Source organism: Salvelinus namaycush, chromosome 32 (assembly GCF_016432855.1).
Source record: "Salvelinus namaycush isolate Seneca chromosome 32, SaNama_1.0, whole genome shotgun sequence".
NCBI lineage: Eukaryota > Metazoa > Chordata > Actinopteri > Salmoniformes > Salmonidae > Salvelinus > Salvelinus namaycush.
In genome coordinates, this window is record NC_052338.1 from 19,949,876 (window position 1) to 19,976,735 (window position 26,860).

The 26,860-nt window shown below is 43.4% G+C and overlaps 2 protein-coding genes across 3 annotated transcripts in view; one reads left to right on the forward strand and one right to left on the reverse strand.

The window, feature by feature from the left end:
• LOC120027049 (growth factor receptor-bound protein 10-like) overlaps positions 1-2,742 on the forward strand; it is a 138,229-nt gene extending 135,487 nt beyond the window's left edge. The window contains exons 12-13 of the mRNA XM_038971893.1: positions 86-179; positions 364-2,742. Of these exons, the coding sequence (XP_038827821.1) occupies positions 86-179; positions 364-510 (241 nt within the window). The 3' untranslated portion in view covers positions 511-2,742. The remainder of the gene's footprint in view (positions 1-85; positions 180-363) is intronic.
• Positions 2,743-10,531: 7,789 nt separating this feature from the next.
• On the reverse strand, positions 10,532-19,579 carry LOC120027201. 2 transcript variants are annotated; one of them, XM_038972093.1, is made up of 3 exons: positions 19,516-19,558; positions 19,150-19,169; positions 10,532-12,736 (listed from the first exon to the last, which is right to left on the reverse strand). In XM_038972093.1, exons 1-3 carry the CDS (start codon positions 19,516-19,518, stop codon positions 12,142-12,144), a joined length of 618 nt encoding a protein of 205 aa, XP_038828021.1. In that variant the 5' UTR covers positions 19,519-19,558; the 3' UTR covers positions 10,532-12,141. The 2 variants fall into 2 exon arrangements, 1 of the variants encoding a protein (XP_038828021.1); XR_005473271.1 differs by lacking the exon at positions 10,532-12,736 and adding an exon at positions 18,696-19,040 and having other exon boundaries at positions 19,516-19,579.
• Positions 19,580-26,860: the final 7,281 nt, after the last annotated feature.

Here is a 26,860-nt window from a genome sequence, read left to right on the forward strand (position 1 = left end):
ATCTGTCCATCCATCTGTCCATCCATCCACCCTAGTACACACATAGTGACACTGTTTTGGATGTGTGTCCGTGTGTGTTTTTCAGGTTGTTCCTGCTGAGAGACTGTCAGAGTAACCCCAAGGCGTTTGTCCTGACCCTGTGCCACCACCAGAAGATCAGACACTTCCAGATCCTACCGGTCAGTTATTTATTCTTTCAATTCATCTACTTTTCTTTCTAATTTCTACATCTAATCTATTCCTCTTCTTTCTTGTTCATCTATTTTGGCTCGGTCTCAAGTTGTCCTCACATGCTATCTCCTCCCCTCCTTCTCAACTGTATTGTATGTGTATAATAGCTAACTTGTCTCCTCTCTCTCACAGTGTGAGGAGGAAGGTCAGATGTCCTTCAGTCTGGACGACGGCACCACCAAGTTCACAGACCTGATCCACCTGGTGGAGTTCTACCAGCTCAACAGAGGGGTGCTGCCCTGCAAACTCAAACACCCCTGCACTGCTGTGGCCTTGTGACCCTTCACCCCTGACCTCTGACCCCTGAACCATGATCTCTGGCCCCTGGTCTCACTACACCACCCTCTGTCTGCAGTTAAATTCTCTACCCCTCGTTCGTCATGGATTTAAAAGGAAGGAAGGAAGCTGATGGCATATGCTTAGTTACACCAATCCAAAGCTTTTAAAAATGAGCGGGAGTAAGCAAGTCCACACTTTGGAGAGAGGGGTGGGGTATTCGAACCTTGCCACACACAAGGACGGACAGACAAACAGACGTGGTGAACTATAGTGTTCTATGGATATCTATGGATCCAACCTAGCCCGTTTCCTTCTCCTTCATCCACCTCAGATAGACAGACAGACAGGGAGCTGGGCTCCCCTCACTTCCTTAATGATCATCAGGGATCGACTTGGATCGAATCGATCACAACAATCGACGATAAATCAAAATGTGCAGTACAGTCTTTATAAGCTGATCACCTGACGCTTCATGCTACCTGGGGGGCTGATGTTGCCTGGGAGGCATCCTACTCTTCCTCTGCTATACTTACTGGACCAACCATCTAACTAAATCACCGAGACTTTATACAGTGCCCTAGGAGGAGAAAAAGAAAACTCCAAAAAGAAAACTCCTTTCAAACAAACGTCCGTTTGTTTGAAAGGGCAGATGAATGTTTGAGTTGGGGACTTCCCTGTCAGAGCTGATGACATGGTATTACCGTTGTCAAACTATTTGCACTTCTGAACAGACAGTCGACAGTTCTCTTCTGAGCTGGATGAAGGTGAATGCTCCTTCTCAACCTCCTCTTCCTCCTTTCTTTCTTCTCCTCTTTCTACTCCTCCTCCTCTTTTCTGCGTGAAAAATCCCAGCCTACTGATTGGATTAGCGTTGCTTTGGACAGGACTGAGAGGCATGGCTGAGCGTGCCGTTGCCATGCTATTGGGAAAGGTGACAGCTAGGTGGCTCCGCTCCAGAAATCCTCTCCAACCTTTTCATTCCTACTCCGTTTTGCTCCATCTGATCCCATCAGAACATTTAGAAACCCATTACAATTTCCTGGAATCAGACGGAAAGTTCAGAGTGTTGATAACGGGACAGAGGGAAGAGGAGGAGAAGTCTCACATAGGTCACCGGAAAACCTGCCCCCTGCACTGTCACTTGAGACTGTTAAGAGTTAAAACTGGAGTCTTTCAGGCTATGTTCCAATGTCCACACTAATATTGCACTTAGAACGTATGTCCAAGACCTTGTTACACTCTTAGTAGTGTGCTAGTACTGTATGTGGGTATTGGAACAGAACCTCATCACAACCAGACTGTATTTTATTAATGTCAATCAGTGTTCTCAAAGTTGTAAGCTTCTCACTGCACAGTCAGCAGTGACTATATACTATATGTGCTTGATTGGGCTTGCCTTGCTTAATAGACCAATAGAACTGTCTCAAAACTGCAAACCCTGCCCATCTGGCTAGAGCAAACACCCAAAGCATTTGAAAGATTTCAAATAGTACTTTTAACACAGGTCAGACCAAAAGGTGTGAGGGGGCATTAATTCTCAGAACACAGGAAACCATTTTAAACCACCCCCCAACATGTATTGTATTTATCTTGATTAAAATAAGGACTTGAGATGTAGGATTGGTGGGCAGTGCAGCAGCCACAGTTAAATGAGTATCCTCGCCTTAAAGTGGGTATTGTGAGCTGTGTGTGCATATGAAGTCATGCTATTATAATTCACATAATACATTTCAGATAGATGTTCCAAACCCTGGAAACAAGGGTCCAGTAAGAAGGTTCCTATGAGAATTGGGACCCGTCCTGTCCCATTCTGTCTTATCCTGTCCAGTCCCATCCCGGCCCAGACCGTCCAGTCCTGTCCTTCTCAGTCGTCCTAACGTGAGACAGCAGAGCTGTTGGCCTAGCAAAAAATCATCAAGGAAGAATGGGAGAAAATCCCCAAATCCAGATCTGCAAAGCTGATGCAGACATACTCAAGACTACTCAAAGCTGATGCAGACATACTCAAGACTACTCAAAGCTGATGCAGACATACTCAAGACTACTCAAAGCTGATGCAGACATACTCAAGACTACTCAAAGCTGATGCAGACATACTCAAGACTACTCAAAGCTGATGCAGACATACTCAAGACTACTCAAAGCTGTAATCTCTGCCAATGGTGCTTCTACAAGTATTCACACCCTTGAGTCAATATTTTATGTAAACAGATCATTCTGTATTTCATTTTAAATTAGCAACAAATTCTAAAAACATGTTTTCACTTTGTAATTATGGGCTATTGTGTGTAGATGGGTGAGAAAAATAATATATTTAATCCATTTTGAATTCAGGCTGTAGTACAACAATATGTGGAATTAGTCAAGGGGTGTGAATACTTTCTGAAGGCACTGTATACAGTAGGTCTCTCGCTCTCTTGCTTTCTGAATCTTTGCCTCTTAATCACTGTGTTATAATGCAATCCTTCACCGAAGGCCAATCATATGGATATACATGTATAATATAAAGACAGTATTGAATATCTATTAGACAGAATGCGAAACTATGGACAAGATGTAGATCTAACACTGTATCTAGGTTACAGGGCACTTTGAGTGCGTTCCAAATGGCACGCTATTTCCTATATAGTGCACAAGAAAGGGAATAGGGTGCCATTTGGGACACTGCCTATGTATTGGGCTTTATGCATTTGCTCATCACTCTCAAATGAAGATGCAGATTTATTTGGTCCTTTTTTCATTATTTGATTTATTGTGTATATTGACTCAATTGTATATTTTTCTTATTTTCATCACAAAATTACCTTTTATATATAAAATAATAATATACCAGAACATATACCGTATTAAATTAAGCTATCAAACTTTTGGCATGCATTGAATTCTACAGTATGTATAAGCTAACTGGCTCAGAGAATGTTGAAACTATTCAAGGACTTTAGATGCTGTCAAAGTCAGCAATGCACCTTTTAAAGAACATTTCCCAACGTTCACAGAGATCCCAACGTTCACAGAGATCCCAACGTTCACAGAGATCCCAACGTTCACAGAGATCCCAACGTTCACAGAGATCCCAACGTTCACAGAGATCGCAACGTTCACAGAGATCGCAACGTTCACAGAGATCCCAACGTTCACAGAGATCCCAACGTTCACAGAGATCGCATTCATGGTAAATGCTGTGGATGTTGGCACAAGGTGAATTACCTTTAAAAGTAAAGTGCAGGCCTTTGATTGAATCCCGGCCATTCAGCTTTCCTTACACTCAATGGTGAGAACATATTGCTTACATGTACTTATACAGTTTTTCTGATCTATGTCTGCGACAGATAAGGGCATAAGAAATTGTCAAGGGCTAGGGACTAGACACTGAAACAGAACCAGCTAGGTGTGTCTCTCTCATAGGATTTATCAAATAAAAAATGAAAACATTTCAGGGTTGTCCCAGCATTTCTGCCAGTGTGGTGTCAGTGTGGCAAACACAAGCAGAACGTGTTTCAACATATAACGCTAATCTTTTGTGTTCCAATTGGATATGTTCAGGTAGTATCTCCTTGTTACACTTTGTTATAACATGTTTTTTAAATGTTTTCTCACTAGCGAACAAAACCCATCTGCACCACTCAAACCCATGGGCAGAGATTCAAACAAAACAGCCGACATCGCACTGCACTTGACTTAATTAATGTTTTAGCCGACATCCGCTGCATTTACCCCAAATGCAATCTCCACAAACGTCATTGAAATGACCTTTAAAAGTAAAGTGCAGTGCGATGTCAGCCGTGCATTGCGGTGTGTTTGAACCCCAGCCCATGTCTTTTAACAGAGGTATATGTCCACTGTGACGACCCTCCCACTCTGTCTGCCGTATTCTCTCTTTGTTCTTGTTTCCTTATTAGGATGTCGGTGGGCGGAGTTGGGAGGGTCATCAGATACATGGGAAACACCTGGGCCCGGTGTCTTCCAGGATAAATGCACCACTTCCCCGTTCATGGAGGAGACTCTCTCCATGCAGACACCTTTATAGATTTTGTTGTGGTTTTTTGTGACATTTTGGTTGTTTGCTTTAGCACCTTTCAACACACCGCAGTATCACATTCATGCCTGCCAAAACACTCACTTACACTACTGATTACTGATTACACACACCATTGTTAATGGCATTTAGGTTACTTTATTTAATAAATATATTTTGTTACTCCTTATCTCCACGTTGTCTCCCTTTTGTTACGGGCTCTGAGCCGGTTCGTGACAAGTGGGGGCTCGTCCGGGATCTTTGAACATATTGGTTTGGGAGAACGTGGAGGTAGGTGTTTGGTTTGCATATTTTGTTTGAGTTTGATAGGCCCAGTATTGGATGCCTTTGTTGTTTGGTTTGTGTGCTGTTTTGGAGAGAGTACATTGGTTAGTTTCCAGGGCCCTGCCCAGCCTGGAAACTCTTGTTCTACTTTCTGTTGGGACATCGGTCTGAGGTGAGTAATCGGCTGTGTACCTCAGTGGGAGATTTGGGTAGGGTAGTGGAACTTGCTACCTGGAGCTATAGCCTTTTACCCCTGATAGGCTTAGCGACGTGTTTCCTTTTGGGAATATGTTGGGCATGGTTAATGTTTGTTATTTTTGTGTGGTGTCTGTGGACTGAGCAGTTGTCTCGGGGGCACATCCATGGCTTGGTGGAATCTGCCAGCGTGCTGGGGGGTTTATTTCCTTGCCAGCGGGCTACAGTGCGTAAATACCCACCGCAAATCCGCACGAAGACTAGGGTTGAGTTAATGTAGGTTTTGGGGAAGCTCCGTATCTCATCTCTCTTCTGTGGTACTCAGCGATTGTCATTTCTTGGGTGGTGGTCTGGTGTGCTCAGCAGAGGGGAAGAGTGAGAATTTTTTTTTTTGTAATTATGGCGTCTTTTGTAGAGGAGTTCATTCGCTTTCCATCAGAGGAATTGTTAGAATTAGGTACTAAAGAACAGCTGTTGAAAATCGCCGAATACTACAAGGTTGAAATTAGTGATAAACGTCTAAAGAATTCTATTAGGTTGATATTGAAGGCCAATCTGATGGAGAGTGGTATTCTTGAAGTTACCACTGGGCCAGCTTCTGCTGAGGAGTCATCTCCCCGTAATGTTACAATGGCCATTCCATCGTTTAGTCCTAGTAGTCTTCTCTTTGAACAGCAGAAAGAACTGCTTCTGTTACAGCTAGAGTATGATCGTGTAAAGTATGAAAAGGAATTAGATATGGAGCATGCTAAAATCAAGTTGCAACAAGAACGGATAGAGTTGGTTAGGGAAGGAAAGATTTCAGGGGAGAGTTTGTTCTGGGAAGGTGACCCAGATTTACCTAGGGGTCGTTCCTCTTTTGGTCGTGCCCCGGACACATTTGATATTGTTGGGAACTTACGGTTATTGCCTCAGTTTAATGAAAAGGACCCTGAGACATTCTTTTCGTTGTTTGAGCGTGTTGCTGACGCTAGGAGTTGGCCTGATTCTGACCGCACCTTAATGTTGCAGTGTGTGCTGACTGGTAAAGCGCAGGAAGCATATTCAGCTCTTAGTGTACACGACAGTGCCAGTTATGATAAGGTTAAAACGGCTGTGTTACAAATTTATGAATTGGTCCCTGAGGCTTACCGCCAACGATTTAGAAATTTAAAAAAAGATGATAAACAGACTCATGTTGAGTTTGCGCGGCAATTATCTTTACAGTTTAATCGATGGTGTTCTGCCTCTGAAGTTGTGACTCTCCAAGGTCTGTGTGATCTGATTATGTTAGAGCAATTTAAGGACACAATCCCTGATCGTATTGCCACTTATATTAACGAACGAAAAGTAAAGAATGTCGCTGAAGCTGCGGTTTTGGCGGATGAGTATGTGTTGACTCACAAAAGTGTCTTTGCAGAGCCCCGTATTCGGAATGAGTGGGGGGGTTCGGATAGATTTGGGCTTCGCTCACCAAGACACTTTGGTTCACGGGCAGAGTTCAATTCAACTAGGGTTGAGCCTGATTCCCGTGGAAAAGCTGACTTTGGGCAAGAGTGTCATTACTGTCATGATTCAGGTCATTGGAAAAACGAATGTCCGGTTCTCAGGGAAAAGGACAAATTCAGTACGCGTGATTACGTTAAATCTAAGCCTACGGCGGTAGCTGCGCATGTTCAACATCATTTCACTCATGACACATGGTCTCAGGCGCAGGTGAAAGTCCATATTCACCCAGGCTATTTACCTTTCATTACGGAAGGTTTTGTGTCTATATTAGGGAGTAAGGAATTGGTGCCAGTGAAGATCTTGAGAGACACAGGTGCCTCCGAATCGTTTGTGTTGGAGTCTGTGTTACCCTTTTCAGCTGAGACTGATTCGGGGAAGAGTGTTCTAATTAGGGGGATAGGTTTGAACACTCTTTCAGTTCCATTGCATAAACTGATGTTGGATTGTGGGCTGGTAAAAGGTGAGGTTGTTGTGGGGGTGCGTCCTTCGTTGCCTATTGAGGGTATTGACGTTATTCTTGGGAATAACTTGGCTGGTGATCGTGTATGGCCTGTCGAGGTTCCATCTCTAGTTGTTTCCATAAAGCCGTCAGTTGTTGAAATTCCAGATGAGAGTGTACAGAGCTCCCCAGAGATGTTCAGTGCGTGTTCTATGAGTCGTGGCGAACTGGTCACTGTGCCAACTAATGAGAATACCACAAAGAAGTATGCCACTGCTTTCCCTGTTATTCCGTTATCTGTTACCCACTCAGATCTAATCAATGCGCAATGGACTGATCCCACATTAGAAGAGTTGCGTGACCAAATTGTGCCTGTGGAACAGTTGGGAGATGTCGCCCATGGCTATTTTCTCCAAGAGGATGTCCTGATGAGAAAGTGGGTGTCTCATGGTAGTCGTTTTCGGGGGGAGGCGATTAGTCAGGTTGTGGTACCAGTAAAGCTTCGTGAGTTGGTTTTGACAACTTCTCACAATGGTGTTGCTGGACATATGGGTGTGAGGAAAACATACCATTGTATATTAAGACATTTCTTTTGGCCTAGCTTAAAGAGGGATGTCTCTGATTTCATCAAAACTTGTCACACCTGTCAATTAACCGGTAAACCTAATCAAGCTATTAAGCCGGTACCACTGTTTCCTATTCCTGTACTCAGCCAATCTTTTGAGTATTTTATCATTGACTGTGTGGGTCCTTTGCCTCGTGCAAAAAAGGGGAGTAGTGGTGAAATGGCTAAAGAGAAGTTATCATGTTCACAGGAGAGGATGAGGGGCTTATTTGATCGCCGAACTGAGCCTCGTCAGTTTTCTCCGGGTGACCAGGTTCTTGCTCTGCTGCCAATTGTTGGTTCTCCTTTTCGGACTAAGTTTCAAGGTCCATATACAGTGGTGCGTCAGTACACTGAGCAAAATTACCTAGTTGCCACTCCAGAACGGAGAAAAGCACACCAGCTGTGCCATGTAACTTTGTTAAAACCCTATCATGCACGTTCCTCTGAGATTGAACAGTGGGAGTCTACGGAGGACGGTAAAACCTGTTCTTTTGGCTGATACCGTTGTTTCCTTCGGTTCTTATCATGCTAGATTTGTGCATGAGGAGGAAGATGTGCCTGGTCCTGACGATGGTATATTGCAGGGTAGATTGAAATGAGTAGTCTGTTACGTTGGGAAGTGGCTATGAATCGTTGGGAATTGTTAAAAAATTAAGGACCTTGTTCTTTCCGTTGGAGTTTGTAGCTGATGTGGTCTCGTGCGCCCTGTTCTTGAATGGTTGTATTGTCTGGTTCTGTCTTTACTGTCTGTTCCCTCCTGGTCTTGTATTCTTCTTTCCTCTTAAATGTTGCTTCCTATGCACTAAGGTTGCTGAGGTCTGGGGAGTGTTTCCTCTTAAATAGTGCTTCCCGTGCGCAAAGGTTGCTGAGGTCTGAGGAGGTTGGCTGGGGTAAATTAGAAGTGTGCACGTAATCCCTCATCAATTTGGGACGCAGAGGCTGGTATGTTGTTCCGGGGTCCTTGTTGGTCCCCGGTTTTATGGGGGGGAATGTGACGACCCTCCCACTCTGTCTGCCGTATTCTCTCTTTGTTCTTGTTTCCTTATTAGGATGTCGGTGGGCGGAGTTGGGAGGGTCATCAGATACATGGGAAACACCTGGGCCCGGTGTCTTCCAGGATAAATGCACCACTTCCCCGTTCATGGAGGAGACTCTCTCCATGCAGACACCTTTATAGATTTTGTTGTGGTTTTTTGTGACATTTTGGTTGTTTGCTTTAGCACCTTTCAACACACCGCAGTATCACATTCATGCCTGCCAAAACACTCACTTACACTACTGATTACTGATTACACACACCATTGTTAATGGCATTTAGGTTACTTTATTTAATAAATATATTTTGTTACTCCTTATCTCCACGTTGTCTCCCTTTTGTTACGGGCTCTGAGCCGGTTCGTGACACCACTCCTGTTCCTTTCACTCTGAGAGTTGAATGTCAGGAAGACATCTGAATCAATCACATTGTATCTCCTGTTCAGGTATTGTTATACAAATAAGGGACTGATATATTCTCTGTTCATTGGAAATTAGAAAAAAAGGTGACATTGCTATGATGGATGATCTGGTAATCAGTATAGCATCCTGTAATAATCTGGTGGCTCTAGTGCGGGTGTGATCACTGAGAAGGTGCTAAGTATCCATTCTCTCTGTGTCTGGTTGTGTGTTGAGGTGTGTCACTATTTATAGCCTGTCAGAGAGAGGTGGAGTAATCTGGGCGGTTCAGGAGCACCGTTTATCCCATGGGATGACAGAGTGACTCTGATGCTAACACACACACACCCATTCACACGCACACACGCACGCCAAGACTGGTTTAATCTGTCTCACACTGCTCTCTGTGCTTCAGCCACTTCAGCAGGGGCCTCTATCCTAAAATCCACTTACGCTTACCACATACTGTTTACTCAGTAAATGTAGCCAATGTGGGAATTGAACCTGCAACCTTAGTGTTGCCAGATCCATGATTCATATTAGTAACTGTTGTTGATTTGTATTTCTGTGTGTTTGTCTGTGTGTGTGGGTTTCAGTGCTGGGACCTGTTCATGTGTCTGAATAACACAATTTACCATCATGGCTGTCACATTCGTCGTAACGAGGAGACCAAGGCGCAGCGTGATTGGAATACATTCTTCTTTTATTCAAACGAAGAACACTTAAACAAACTAACAAAACGAACATGACGCTATAAACAACTAGTGCTGACATGCAACTACACATTGACAACTACCCACAAAACCAAAATGGAAAATGGCAACCTAAATAGGATCCCCAATCAGAGACAACGATAAACAGCTGTCTCTGATTGGGAACCAATTCAGGCCACCATAGACATACAATATACCTAGGCTAACAAACACCCCTAGACATACAAAAACCCTAGACAAGACAAACAAGCATACCCACCCTCGTCACACCCTGACCTGACCAAAATAATACAGAAAACATAGATAACTAAGGTCAGGGCGTGACAATGGCAGGTTACAGTGACTGTGCTAGAGGGATCTTGACCATGATAATAGTGCCTAGTCTAGTCGTTTAAGGCTTATAGTGCACTACTTTTGACCAGAGCCAAAATGCCCCCCTAACATAACTCACTACTTTTGACCAGAGCAAAAATGCCCCCCTAACATAACTCTCTACTTTTGACCAGAGCCAAAATGCCCCCCTAACATAACTCACTACTTTTGACCAGAGCCAAAATGGCCCCCTAACATAACTCTCTACTTTTGACCAGAGCCAAAATGGCCCCCTAACATAACGCACTACTTTTGACCAGAGCCAAAATGCCCCCCTAACATAACTCACTACTTTTGACCAGAGCCAAAATGGCCCCCTAACATAACTCTCTACTTTTGACCAGAGCCAAAATGCCCCCCTAACATAACTCACTACTTTTGACCAGAGCCAAAATGGCCCCCTAACATAACGCACTACTTTTGACCAGAGCCAAAATGGCCCCCTAACATAACGCACTACTTTTGACCAGAGCCAAAATGGCCCCCTAACATAACGCACTACTTTTGACCACGGCCCATCCATCCAAAATGCCACCCTATTCCCTGTACTTTTGAACAGTGGCTTATCTGCCCTATTGCATGTTAGGAATCCACTAGTGACGTGCAGCTGTGCAAGTCATCAATTTGATTTAAAACTGCATTCAAATACTGTAGCTTTCAAAGCATCCTCTTGTGAAAAAGGTAAGGTGTCCATGCAATGTGTTAAGGATAACACAGGCAGGCAGTAATACAAAATACAGAAATGCTGACAAGACAAAACAAAACACTGAACAAAAATCTAGTTTCCAGTTGTAATAAAATATCTAACCTTTACCAGGAAAGTCAAGACAAGTTGTTTAAGAACTAATTATTTAACTAAAACCCAAACTTGTCTTAATTTCAATAGGGATATTGTCTGGGGTGACACCGGCCCCTACTGGTCTAATGGCCATATGACGGGACTGACTGGAATCAGACAAGCGTTTTGGTTCCTGGTTAAAGTTTGCTGTTAAATACATTGATTGCACTTCCCTATTTAGCACTTTCCTGTTTGCTATTTCAATCCTCTCAACCCTTCTGTTTGCAAACTAAACAGTCACTGAAACTCAAGTACACTGGGTGATCAAACAAGCACACACACACACACACACACACACACACACACACACACACACACACACACACACACACACACACACACTCCTTTATCATAGTCTCCTTTATTATATTCATTCCTCACATATTAGTCAACCCAGACATTAATTCACACCAACGGTTACAGTATTAGTAATTTGTTACAGATGAGTAAGATGTGCATCAATGCCTACAGCAGAAGTAAAGTTTAAAATCAATTTAAAATAATATACGTTTAATGTAAAATGCTTTGTCTAGAGTATTCAATTAAATACAGCCAACAAATGATGAATAATACAGTATCTCCATCGAGGTTTCCAACCAGGGATTTCCAAACTTTTTTGCTTTGTGAGCCACAAATGGAGGTGTCTTTTGAGTCACAACCCACCATATGGGTTGGTGTAGAGAACATTTTGTTTTAAAGCTAATTTCCTGCCATTCTACACATTTTGCCCTGGAGCTGAAATAAAATGTGACAGTTTTAATGCAACATTTCCTGCAATTCTATACATTTTGCCATGGAACTGAGAGCAAATTTTGTCGTTTTTAAGCACATTTCCTGCAATTACCTGCATTTTTACAAGGCTAAAGCTGTATTCTTATGATAAAACATTATAACAAGATCAATGGGGGCCTGATTATCTAACTTTTATTTTGTTGAGTGTAAGTTCTCAAAGTCCCCCACTAAAAGAACCATCTACCTCACAGATGTCATTGATAAGAGCTGATAGCTATAGCCTAGCAGTTATACTGTATACTATTTGCACAGAGTGGTTCACTGCTTTGGCAATGTTTCAACACTAGCTGTCAGCCACAAATCACATGTTGCTAGCCCTGCACCAAGATATGATTATATGTTTAATGTTTTTGATCTCAGTGTGTCACAGTAGGAATGTGCATCTGTATATCTGTAAATGTAGTGTGTGTGTGTGCGTGTGTGCACATGCGTTTACCAGTCATCTCTGAGAATCTACTGTGGAATGTAATAGGAAGAATCCCATTGAAATTCTGACTCTTGGAGCTTCTCTTCCAGGTGAGCCTTTACCTCCTTCACCACTTGCTCTCGTATTTTGCAATCAACTGGTTGTACTACTTTCTTAACAATCTCTTCCTCTCCATAGAGCAGTTTGCTCAAGCTCTCTGCCTCTGCACAGTTCCCATAGGGCCACATCTGATTGCTTGGTTTCTCCAGACCAAAAAGATTACCACAGGACTTGCAAGGAGGTATCTTCTCCCCACTCTTCACATTGGAAGCCTGGCACTTGACATTCTCTTGTAGTTTCATGGTGCCATCAAAGTTCTTTCTCTTGTTCTTATCTGGCTTGTATGTCATCACGGCATTGGATACACCGTAGTGCCAGGTACACAGACAGGACACAGCGATCATAATCTGTCCCTCTTTCTTCCCCGTGCAGGACATGGACGCTCCATAGTACCTCCCTCCACTTTCAGAGATGCAGATGGTTGAGGAGGTGAACCGGTGTTTCCCTGACATGACATTGGCGATATCCCGCAGTTTCATGCCATATTTCCGACTTTTTGTCTGGTCCAAACCAGGAGACCACCTGGGAGTTGATGACAACAGACGTTAAACAAGATAAGGTCAGTGAGAAAAAGGCCCTTAAACGGCAGATAGAATCCAAATAGACAAAAATTGGCAGCCTGTATATTGCAGAAACTTTTGCAAACTATTCATGAAATTACTTAGAAACAAATACACAGATAGGAGCAGATCAATATATTAAGTTACAACAGGTCACACATCATTTTGTGAATAGTTCACTAACGTTTCTCCACAATATACAGTACTGGCTGCATTTTGGTCTTTGTTATGTATTGAATGTATAATGTTTGTATACATCCTGCCCATAAGAGGGCGCTGTTGTCCACAGACTGCTTATGGCTGTTGAACCTTTTTATGTTGTGTTGCTCTGGTCCTCGCTGAGATAAAGTTCTCCCTTGCAATAAGAATCCCGCTGTCCTGTGTTTATGTTTAATAATAAGACTACGGACTTAACAGTCTTTTAAAAACAAATTAAAACCGCAGGCATAGTAAAATCAGGATGTCCCTTGAGGGCATCCATAGTTTAGTTCAAATTCAATTAACATGGTGAAAAATGACCACCACTGTTTGTCCCTTTTCCGTTTAATACTGAATAACAATACAAAAGCATTCAGCACTTATCACTTCATAATATGCAGTTCCCACTGGGCAGAAACTGGTTGAATCAACGTTGTTTCCACTTCATTTCAACCCCAAAAATCAATGTGATGACGTCAAATCAACGTGGAAAACTGATTGGATTTGCAAAACGTGCATTTAATATTTTTTCCCCCCAACTCTTAACTTAAATCCAATGACATGGTGACATTTGCTGTAGCGGTGCTGTGGGCAAAATCACTGGGGATGCCAAGCCCCCACCCAAGAAAAGCCATATTACCACCTACACTGTATGTGTTGTGATAATTGTGTTGTTTGCTGTTAATTCATATGACTTGTGACCGTGATATATAGGCCTAAAGGCCAAGACAATAAGAAGACAGTGGCAGAATAAATTCAACCACACCTTTGTTTTATCACAAAAACGGATAGCAACCTTTGTCCAGTGAAGTCCACTACGCATATTGCATCAGAGTTACATGACTTACAGCATGGTTGAGCAAGTTAATGTTTCCGACATTTTCGGACCACTAAACAACTATTGATTTAGAACCACAGAGAGTTACCACAAGTCGCAAAGAAAACAGGAGCTGCCACCACTATTCCAGCACCGTTTCAACTTCAACATTTCAACATCAACAAAAAGATACCAAAAACAATTGAGAACAATCAATATAAGCTAAATATGATGTGGCTGCCCATGGTTCTGATTTCTGTTTTACTCGTGTGTGTGCGCGCAAGTAGAGAATCACCCTACTTGTAGAGAAGCGCCAATGCCATCCTCCTCTCTTTCATTCATGCAGTACACACTTTTATTTTTTGTTGTCCTAGGCTACCTGGCTAAAATGCTTGCTCGCTAGCCTAACTTCCATTCATGAGCAACATTAGCTAGTTACATTAGCCTTCTACATCTAGCTACATACTGAACTTCCATCCTCTCAGGTCAGGGGCACAACAATGTATGAATTAACGGTTGGATCAGAAACGCCGGTACGGAGAATTAAGTAAAATAACAAGTCCAAATCCCTATCTCTTTCCATGGCTAATTTAGGAAAGGGAAAATGTTAGCTAGCTAGCTAGCTAGCCACCGGAGGACAAAAACACAAAGAGATGCAACAATTGAAGTTGTTTTGGTTAATGACGTATGCTCTCAAAGCAATTTGATAGGAGAGACACCAAATCCAACCTGGCTTCCCTTTACACTTTTTTCCCCCGCCAGGACCATTCACAGTTGAGCGCGCTCAGTTTAGCTCAACGCTGATTGGCAAATTTGTTATACTTTTCTTGTCAAGGGGGGCCAAATGCTCGCTGGCTTCCCTTGCATTCAATGCGACGGGCGGCAACAATGTCATACTTGTTTGGACCCGACAGTATCAGATAGATGGCCTACATGTAGAGAGACAGAGGGGCGCTGGGACCAGCTGTACTGGTCTCCTGTGGGAATCGAACCCACAACCCTGGCATTGCAAGCGCCATGCCATTTTTGGGGGGAAGCCGGGCTTCCCTTGGCTCCATGAATACACGCCACTGGACATTTGTTATTGATTTCACATTGAATTCATGGTTAGTTGACAACTCAACAAAATATAAATCAAAACTAGACGTTGAACTGATGTCTCTGCCCATGTAACAGTATTGCTTCCATCCCTCTCCTCGCCCCTACCTGGGCTCGAACCAGGGACACTCTGCACACATCGACAACAGTCACCCTCGAAGCATCGCTACCTATCGCCACCGATTGAAACGCTATTAGCGCGCATCCCGCTAACCATTTCACATCGGTTACACTCACCCTCCTTTTCCGCAGCAACCAGTGATCCGGGTCACGGCACCAATGTAACAGTATTGCTTCCTTGCTCTCCTCGCCTCAAACCAGGGACCCCCTGCACACATTGACAACAGTCACCCTCGAAGCATCGTTACCTATCCCTCCACAAAAGCTGCGGCCCTCGCAGAGCAAGGGAAACAACTACTTCAAGGTCTCAGAGCTATTGATGTCACTGATTGAAACGCTATTAGCGCGCACCCAGCTAACTAGCTAGCCATTTCACACCGGTTACACCCAGTGAGTTAGTCAAGAGCATCAGCAACACAACACTCACCATATCCAGCACACAGGAGAATGGAGTCCGTTTTGGCAGTTTCCTTGTGTAACTCTCAAACGGTTGTGGGAATATCTTCTCCATCATCTCAGACAAATGGTCACCAAGGATCATCTCGGGGGTGTATTTGGGGGAATGAATCCAGCCTAAGAAGAAGATGCTGTGGAGCATCTTATAGACACAGGTTTGATATGAGAAGCACAAATAAAATGATTTTCTCTTTAAAAGTGTAACCCTAATGTTGTATATTGGACGGATATTCGTGCTTTCAAACTCAATAGCTTTCAAACCACTTGAGCCACAGACTCCAAATAAGTGTCATGATGTTGGACAAATTGCGCACAACATTGCACAGGTCTTATTTTCATGATTTGGACATTAATTCGCTTTCCAAAGCTAATAAACATGTGGCAATGTGAGCAGCACATTGTATTCCTAGTTGAATTAGTTAGGGAGCATAAACAAAGTACAAACTTTTTTTACATTAGAATTTCAATAGCTCTTTGGTCATGTGACCTACTGACTTCAAACAAGGTTCAGAATGTCCACTGACTACCTTTCTATATTGCACACCCTTTAGTTTGTCCATTTTCATCTTACACGTTTTTACATTAATATTTAAAACTTTCGAATTTCAATAGCTCCTTGGTCATGGAGAAGCTGGCGATCCTGGAGAAGCTGGCGGGAGCCCCAGGGAGAGTTCTCTTTTCTTCAAACTCATTCAAGGACAGGGCGCCCTGGAATGGGTTCGCCCCGAGAGAGGGGCCCAAGCCATGGAAAGCGTCACGGTTTCGGCGGCGTCCGGTGAGCTCTCCCTGGCCCTTGAAAATCCAGGGGAGAGGGTGTAAATCTCATGCAGGGCCGTACCCATATCTGCAGCAGGTCTCCAAGGTGAACAGCCTCTGGCATGTTATGACAATGTAGGTAAGGGAAGTTGGCAAAAAAAGATCTGTAACTTCGGGATAAGGATTGGCTCTAAGGGTTGGGTCGGTCGGGCTGGGGTGCGGGGCTTGGCTCAAGCCGCGTCTAGTGGAGCAGTCGCTCCATCGCCCTCCTCTCGACACCATTGGAAGTTCGTTGTGCGGCCCATCTCGCGGTCTCTTGTGTGTGGTCTCGCATGGGGCTGCGTACGGGGATTCGTCCCCGGGGTGGTGTCCGTCGGCGGGCTGAAGGCGGACCGGTGGGGGGTTGGGTCCGGCAGTTGGTGGCGGCAACTCTAGACGCGCGCCAGGCCCTTCTCGCGGATCTCCCCAGGTACGGCGCTCGCCGGCCCCACACATTGTAGGTGGGGAGGTCTCCTCTACGCTCACTAGACTTGAGGCGGAGACTAAACCCATTGGCCTCGCAGTGATAGGGCATTGCATGGATCTGGCTCATGCCCTACGAAGTGGGGAGAGGTATCTCCAGCTTGTCTGGGGAGGGGCCTACATTTACATTTTAGTCATTTAGCAGACGCTCTTATCCAGAGCGACTTACAGTAGAGTGCATACATTTTATTACATTTTTTACATTTCATTACATTTTACATACTGAGACAAGGATATCCCTACCGACCAAACCCTCCCTAACCCGGACGACGCTATGCCAATTGTGCATCGCCCCACGGACCTCCCGGTTGCGGCCGGCTGCGACAGAGCCTGGGCGCGAACCCAGCCCAGCCTGGGCGCGAACCCAGAGACTCTGGTGGCGCAGCTAGCACTGTGATGCAGTGCCCTAGACCACTGCGCCACCCGGGAGGCCCTACATCTGATGTGGGTAGTACCATCCACGCCCATTGATTTGCCGCGGAACCATAAAATTGATGGAAGAAGCCTAGGTTCCCACTGGGCATGGATCAATGAATGTCAACTTGAAATTCAAATTCAAAGGAGCATACCCACCTGTCAGGGTCGCACTCAAATCACCCGTGGGGTGACTGTGACCCCCTCATGTCAAAGTGAGGAATATCGAAGAAGCGCTGGTGAAGGTGGTTCCTATGGCTCTGTCCCAGAAGGCTGACTGGGCAAGCAAATGTTTGAAAGGGGATGATTATCTTCTGTTGCTTCTTCCGACCCCGTTGATGGTGCCGCTAGATACAGCGAGGGGTATTTGGTCCTCAAGCTTATAAGTATTGCGCTGGCACTTGATGTTGAGTGGGTGTAAAAAAACAGTCAAAGTCAGCTGAAGGTTTGTAGCGGCAACTGATGTCCAGTTTGTAAGACAGAAAAACCTCTGATGATACCACCGGGCGTTACTCAGGAGCTGGGGGCAGCACTCAGGCCATGGAGGTTGGAGTGGGGACTTAGTCTGTGAGCAGAAAAAAAGCGGGCAGGTCACCAGGAGCACAGAGCCTGTTACGGGTTACCAGGTACACAGAGCCTGTTACGGGTTACCAGGTGCACAGAGCCTGTTACAGGTTTCCAGGTACATAGAGTCTGTTACGGGTTACCAGGTACACAGAGCCTGTTACGGGTTACCAGGTGCACAGAGCCTGTTACAGGTTTCCAGGTACATAGAGTCTGTTACGGGTTACCAGGTACACAGAGCCTGTTACGGGTTACCAGGTGCACGTGGTTCCTGACAGCGGGACTATAGATGTCTTAGTAATTCCAGGGAGTAAGCTATACTCTAAGACCAAGGGAAAGGGGTGTTGACTGGGTAGGGAGAGTAGGTGTGGAGGCCTGGAGGTCTGTAGTTCCAGGGAGTAAGCTATACACTCTCAGGCTCAGTGAGAGGGCATGCAGGCGGGCAGGGAGTGTAGGCCTAGAGGCCAGGAGTCAGAGGTCACCAGGTCAATGGGGGCCTGCCTGGAGGTCAGGAAGGCCCCAGGAAGAAGGCCCAAGTGAATAGGTGTGTGAGTGACACTGTCCTTCAAGGGGGCAGAGCAGGCAAATTAATGTAAAATCTGGTGAGATTAAAATGGACAAGCAAAAGGGTGTGCAATGTGTAGGCACACTGAGTGTACATTCTGAACCTTGTTTGAAGTCAGTAGGTCACATGACCAAGGAGCTATTGAAATTAGAAACATTGAAAAACATTGAAAAAATATGTAAAATTGCGTGAGATGAAAATGGACAAACTAAAGGGTGTGCAATGTGTAGGCCCACCGAGTGTACATTCTGAACCTTGTTTGAAGTCAGTAGGTCACATGACCAAGGAGCTATTGACATTTGAAAGTTAGAAAAATTCATGTAAAAACGTGTGAGATGAAAATGGACAAACTAAAGGGTGTGCAATGTGTAGGCCCACCGAGTGTACATTCTGAACCTTGTTTGAAGTCAGTAAGTCACATGACCAAAGCTATTGAAATTCAAAATTGTAAATAATGAATTTAAAATAGTGCTAGATGTAATTCTACAAAAAAAGTGTGCTAGAGCTATTGAAATTTGAAAAATGTGATTTATCACTATGTTGACAGTCCCTATCTGCTGTTGGTGGACGTAAGGAAAACTACAGGTGAATATCCATCGAATATCCAACCTGAAACTAGTTTTACCTTGGTCTTCAAAGGGGTACATGCATACCTCATCCACATATTCCCTAGGTCCGTGTAGTTTGTTCATTTCACAGATGATATTGTAGGCATTAATCCTAAAACTGTCTTCAGTCTGCAAAAACAATTCTGCCCTAAAATATTTAATGACACAATATGAATTTTCTCAATAAATAAGTGTGTAATCAATTAATTTATTGAAATATCAAAAGAAGAGTTAATGGTTACTATGTTGAGGCTCACCTCTCTCGTAGTCCGGTCTCCTGTCATGGGAAAGATAACGTCATAAACATTTAATAGACTAAAACTACAATAACTGCGACTGCTATTATGAAAAGTCATTAGAAGGTTTATACTTATTTGAATTTCGCCAAATTTACTTTTCGAAAAAACGACGTTTTTGAGAGTATAGTACAAAGATGGTAGACTAGGCCAAATATTTGCATAGGTGTGTCTGTGCGCGCGTGCGTGCCCGTCACAACGCTCGAATGTATCTTTATATGTTTTGGCAAAATCGATAGATGAATAAAATATCATGTGTGTTCAAATGTTGATGTTTGTCGTGTATCTTAATTTCTTCTCAACAGACGAAGTAAAAAGGCTACTCACCATTTTTTAGGTAGTTGCAAATATGAAAATGAAAGTAAATCGGCTAACGCATAATAGCCTAGCGCAGTGGTTCCCAACCAGGGGTACTAGGACCTCTGGTGGTACCTGACTTATCCACAGGCGGAATTGAGAAGACTCATGAGACCATAGTCCAGGGTTCCCCAACTGGTTTTATTTGTCCCCACAAGTTTTCTGAGCAAAATAAATTACATAGACAGACAAACAGACAGAGATAGATTTTTTTATTTGTTATTTAATTATTCTGTTTTATGTTTTTTTCATAAAAAATATAATTTTTGGACATAAAAGACTGTAAAAACACCAGGAAATCAGCTCCAAGTGGTTTTCATTGAGTAAATCTGTTCCCAAATATTTCCATGCATAATAGAGAGACATGATCGTACACAAATAATAATAATCAATAATAATTGATTGGATTTATATAGCACTTTTAGACCAACTGAGGTACTCAAAGCGCGTTACATAGTAGGTGGAAACTCACCACATCCACCAACAATGTGTAGCACCCACCTCAATGATGCATGGCGACCATTTTTGTGCCAGAACGCTCACCACACATCAGCTATCAGGTGGAGAGGTGAGGAGGGATGTATGCCAATTAGGAATGAGGGGGATGATTAGGTGGCCATGATGGAATGTGGCCAGGATGGGAATTTAGCAGTGACACCGGGATGAACACCAGTACTCTTACAATAAGTGCCATGGTATTTTGAATGATAACAAAGAGTCAGGACACCCGTTTTAACTTCCCATCCGAAAGATGGCACTCTACGAAGGGCAATGTCCCTAAATGTAATCAAGGTTTGAAATTATTATGTTTTAGTCAAATATTATACACTATATATATAAAAGTATGTGGACTCCCCTTAATATTAGTGGATTCGGCTATTTCAGCCACACCCATTGCTGACAGGTGTATAAAATCAAGCACACAGCCATGCAATCTCCATAGACAAACATTGACAGTAGAATGGCCGTACTGAATAGCTCAGTGACTTTCAACATGGCACCATCATAGCATGCCACCTTTCCAACAAGTCAATTCGTCAAATTTCTGCCCTGCTAGAGCTGCCCTGGTCAACTGTAAGTGCTGTTATTGTGAAGTGGAAATGTCTAGGAGCAACAACAGTTCAGCCATGAAGTGGTAGGCCACACAAGCTCACAGAACAGGACCGCCTAGTGCTGAAACGCGTAGCGCATAAAAATCGTCTGTCCTCGGTTGCAACACTCACTACCGAGTTCCAATCTGCCTCTTGAAGTAATATCAGCACAATAACTGTTCGTCATGGGCTTCATGAAATGTGTTTCCATGGCCGAGCAGCCGCACACAAGCCTGATCACCATACGCAATGCCAAGCGTCGGCTGGAGTGGTGTAAAACTCGCTGCAATTGGACTCTGGAACAGTCTGGGTTTGGCGGATTACAGGATTACACTACCTGCCACAATGCATAGTGCCGAATGTAAAGTTTGGTGGAGGAAGAATAATGGTCTGAGCCTGTTATTCATGGTTTGGCAAATGCGGGTAGATTTAGATATTGGCGGGTAAGAATGTCTATTTCACCAGCTATGTTAAGGGGTGGTCAATTTGCAGGGCTCAACAGTGAGAGCATAGAATACCACAGTAAGACTCATAATACCCATAAAACCTTGCAGTCAACATGGAAATTGTTCCAATAATATTTCCATCATTAATTTTTCCCTTGGGGGATTTTAGAAACACTTAAAATAAATTCTGTGTTTCGTGTAGGCTTACCCTGGCGTGACATTTTGATAACCGTGTAAATCTCTCTAGGACAAGGTCACTTTTCAACATATTCGCCTGTATTTACCCACATTATTTTTATCCTAATTAGCTGCTAACGTGGCTATCATAAAGAACTACAAATACCATGGTGATCTGGACGAGACTGCCGAATCGAGGCAAAGGTAAGAATTTAACTATCTAATGTTAGCTTAATGCAGTAATGTATAAATTGGCTACATTTCTTTAAATTGACAATTCTGTGAACTGTCTTGTGCAAGCTTTAAATTGACAATACAAGTTTAGCAAAGGTGTCAGCTAGAGATGAAGTACAGGAGCTTGCAGGGATTTGTAGTCTTGCATGAGGTCTACTTTGACGCTGATGAGCATTATCTAATATGAGGTTAAATAGAGCCGAACATATTGATAAAAGTCACCTTGTGTGAGAGAGATTTACATGGTTATCCAAAACATCACACCAGGGTAAGCCTGCACAAAACACAGCCCTTATTTTCTAAAATCTCCTACGGGGAATTTCCGTTTGACCGCTAGGTTTTATGGGTATTATGACACCACCGCGGTAGGGCTCTATTACATTTGTGAATAAAAATAGTCAAAAGTCAAGTATGAGCATCTGTGCGAGTTATGGTTAGAAAAATGCTGGAGTAGCTGTTTTTAAAGTAAACTTAGCAAAAAAAGAAACATCCCTTTTTCAGGACCCTGTATTTCAAAGATAATTAATTAAAATCCAAAAAACTTCACAGATCTTCATTGTAAAGGGTTTAAACACTGTTTCCCATGCTTGTTCAATGAACCATGAACAATTAATGAACATGCACCTGTGGAATGGTCGTTAAGACACTAACAGCTTACAGACGGTAGGCAATTAAGGTCACAGTTATGAAAACTTAGGACACTAAAGAGGCCTTTCTACTGACTCTGAAAAACACCAAAAGAATGATGCCCAGGGTCCCTGCTCATCTGTGTGAACGTGCCTTAGGCATGCTGCAAGGAGGCATTAGAACTGCAGATGTGGCCAGGGCAATACATTGCAATGTCCGTACTGTGAGGCGCCTAAGACAGCACTGTGAGGCAGGACACACAGCTGATTGTCCTCGCAGTGGCAGACCACGTGTAACAACACCTGCACAGGATCAGTACATCCGAACATTACTCCTACGGGACAGATACAGGATGGCAACAACTGCCAGAGTTACACAAGGAACGCACAATCCCTCCATCAGTGCTCAGACTGTCCGCAATAGGCTGGGAGAGGCTGGACTGAGGGCTTGTAGGCCTGTTGTAAGGTAGGTCCTCACCAGACCTCACCGGCAACAATGTCGCCTATGGGCACAAACCCACCATCTCTGGACCAGACAGGACTGGTAAAAAGTGCGATTCACTGACAAGTCGCGGTTTTGTCTGACAAGGGGTGATGGTCAGATTCGCGTTTATCGTCGAAGGAATGAGCATTACGCCGAGGCCTGTACTCTGGAGCGGGATCAATTTGGAGGTGGATGGTCCGTCATGGTCTGGGGCAGTGTGTCACAGCATCATCGGACTGAGCTTGTTGTCATTGCAGGCAATCTCATCGCTGTGCATTACAGGGAAGACATCCTCCTCCCTCATGTGGTACCCTTCCTGCAAGCTCATCCTGACATGACCCTCCAGCATGACAATACCACCAGCCATTCTGCTCGTTCTGTGCGTGATTTCCTGCAAGACAGGAATGTCAGTGTTCTGCCATGGCCAGCGAAGAGCCCGAATCTCAATCCCATTGAGCACGTCTGGGACCTGTTGGATTGGAGGGTGAGGGCTAGGGCTAGGGCCATTCCCCCCATAAATGTCCGGGAACTTGCAGGTGCCTTGGTGGAAGAGTGGGGTAACATCTCACAGCAAGAACTGGCAAATCTGGTGCAGTCCACGAGGAGGAGATGCACTGCAGTACTTAATGCAGCTGGTGGCCACACCAGATACTGACTGTTACTTTTAATTTTGACCCCTCCTTTGTTCAGGGAAACATTGTCACATGTCTGTGGAACTTGTTCAGTTTATGTCTCAGTTGTTGAATATTATGTTCATACAAATATTTACACGTTAAGTTCGCTGAAAATAGACGCAGTTGACAGTGAGAGGACGTTTCTGCAAGCTGCCATTTGCACAAATAAATACGAATCCTATATCCCACCTCGCGCAGAAACGCTGGGGAGCTGTGTGCAATGAGTGAAGTGCTGATGGATTCATTTTTGGAGGCATTGGCATAAAAGTTGGTCTAATTTACTCGAATGTCTCGGTTGTTTTACAACTATAGTTTGCAACTGCTGCTTCAACTTATAGCTTTTAGACGCTATAAAGAGACGCTATTTGGGTTCTGACCCTAGTCAGAACCCAAATCACAGACTCACGTGACAGGACTCGTGTGGCCCTGTTACCACGGTAACCTCCCATCCATAAAGGGGCAGCTGAACATTTTGTCTGTGATATTTTGAGGGTCAGAACCCAAATCACAGACTCACGTGACAGGACTCGTGTGGCCCTGTTACCACGGTAACCTCCCATCCATAAAGGGGCAGCTGAACATTTTGTCTGTGATATTTTGAGGATGCGCACCTTTTTTTTCAATTTTCGCCTAAAATTACATACCCAAATCTAACCGCCTGTAGCTCAGGACCTGAAGCAAGGATATGCATATTCTTGATACCATTTGAAAGGAAACACTTTGAAGTTTAGATCTGGAAAAAGATAATACAAAGAAAAAAACATGCGTTTTTTTGTACCATCATCTTTGAAATGCAAGAGAAAGGCCATAATGTATTATTCCAGCCCAGCCCAGATTTTGTCCACTAGATGGCAGCAGTGTATGTGCACAGTTTTAGACTGATCCAATGAACCATTACATTTCTGTTCAAAATGTTGTATCAGACTGCCCAAATGTGCCTAATTAGTTCATTAATAACTTTTGAAGTTCATAACTGTGCACTCTCCTCAAACAATATCATGGTATTCTTTCATGTAATGCCTGTGGTAAATTTGGGTTGACTTTGAATATCCCTATGGGGCAAGTTAGGGACGATCAGTAATTATGTTAAAATTCCAATAGCTCCAAATTTCCATGACTTTAAAACCTCAAACCAACTATAAATTGTAGAAATTAATATACAAATATTGAAATAATTTAATGAGAAAACTAAAAGGTGTGCAACATGAAAATATTGTCTAATTTACATTGTCATTTATTGATGGTCCCAAATCTAAAACTAAGCAAAATCAGGAAGTGCAGTCACCCTTTAATATGAACTAATGACATGTGGCACCTTGCTCCCTTTCAGATGAGTTAAGGATGAGGACAGATGAGAACAGCAGGCAAGGGCAAATTGTAGGGAAGAGGATGATTTAGATCAGTGTTTCCCAAACTCAGTCCTGGGAACCCCCCTGAGTGCTCGCTTTGGGTTTTGTCCTAGCACTACACAGCTGATTCAAATACCAACTCATCATCAGGCTTTGATTATTTGAATCAGCTGTGTAGTGCTAGTGTAAAAACCAAAACGTGCACTAAAGGGGGACCCCCTTTTAGGTGACCCAGGCACATGCCCAAAACAAGTTAAGCTACCCCAGTATCCCCGTGACCGTTTTGGATTGCAAAACTAAAGACACATCAGACAAGACAGAGACAGCAACATAAGAATACGATATAATAGAGACACCAGAAGAACAGAAAAGGACAGACAAAGGAGACAGTAATAAACAAGAACCTGAGACAGCAACAGACAAGACACAGAGAAAGTGACAGAAGAGGGCAGATGGAGAGAGAACACAGGTGGGTTGAGTACACAGTAGACTGTATCACTTCAAGCTGTTCTATAGATTCTAATTAGTTATATTTATTTGCACAAATTTTAAGAGGTGAAATACAGTGAAAAAGTCAAATGTGGTTTACAAATAATTTGTAGGTGAGAGAGTGTGTGTGTGTGTACACTGTGGAATTCTTTCATTCCTCCATTTAACTGTTGTTACTGGCTTAGGGATTTAGCCCCTAATGTCTTAAAATCCTAGAAACACCACTGAATATAATCTAACTGCGTTAGTACAGGTAATAAAGTACATACATAAATTAATATATAAAGTTGTGTGAAATGCAGTGAACTCCCTTGAAGCAAACGTGAAGACATCAAGGAGAAAAACTTGTCATTATTCTAGTTATTTTGGCAACAAACTCAGAGCTGCTAGGGTGCACCACAAGTGGCTTCCTGCTTCTTCTCCTCATCACCTTTCCTTAATCTGCACTGACATGACTGCACGTGAGAGCCAGTCCCCTGTAGACATCCCCAATATTGCTTCTACCTGTCAGTGTCCTGTTTTCTCAGATGGAGAAGAAACCACTTCAGACTATTAAAATGCACCCATAGACCTAATCAACACTCACAAATAAAAATGATCCACAATAATTAATTTGTGTATATTTGTTTATTAGTGCACTAAATATGTGATTGGTCCAGCACAGAGCTTCTGAGGCAGATTAAGTGATTGGTTGGTAGTGTAGACTCCTGTAGAGCTGTAGAGTATGCTATGGTTCAGGAGTGACGAGACAGGAAAAATGTGCAGGAGAGGTTTAAACAGGTAACATGCATACTTTGGAGGGGAAAAAAGTTAAACATTCAAAGTTTTATCAACATGTTTACTGAATTTTCTACCACTACTGTAAACATACAGTCAGATAAGACTTTAAGTGTCCAGACAATGATGACATGGTCCTGCATGCAGAGAAGATTCATAATTCACACATTTAGTAGGTCTAGTTTATTTGATTATGGACAGGATAGAAGTAAAACTTTGACACATTGAATTAACAACCAAAAGGATGCATCATGCATTGCAGGGCTGTTAAGGTGACCATATTACCGCCCACCAGCAGTCGCGAGTCAAATTCCATGTAACATTTAGTCACATTAACTAGAATTCTCCAAAACTGCACTCTGATGCCACTGATGGTCATTAGTAGCCTACCAAACGGACTAACCGGCAGACGCTAATGGCCTGGTACTCAGCGCTCTATTGTCCAATTAAATCAAATCAAACACTTCATGAGAGCCCTGGCATCCAGTTTGCATAGCGAGTGCTAGCAACTCATAGCTGGTTGATGCTATGAGAATTAAATAAGTGTTCCTATAAGCCCTGTTGCGCAACATTTCTATAGTTTATGCAATTGCGTGAGAAAGAGTTTTGATGAGCTCTATTAAAGAGGAGGATCCCATCAGATTTCTATACACTATATTTATTTCTCAACTTTCCTAAAATTAACAACTGGAGTAGCCTACCTGGCTGGCAAGAAAATGAACCTATGGGAAAGCATCCTCCATTTGCTATTCAAGGACATACGGAGTACATGTCTTTTTTTCCCCATCCCCTGTTCCAACAGGTGCATGATAATGGCCCATTCTAAATCAAAACCAATTTCACACATATTATTTAGTATGTGTAAAGACTAAATTGAAAATAGTTTGATGGGGGTGAGAATATTATCACTTGTGAATGATGCCCAGCGTGTGCAGTCTAAGGCAAGAAACAGCGCATGCATTTTTTGT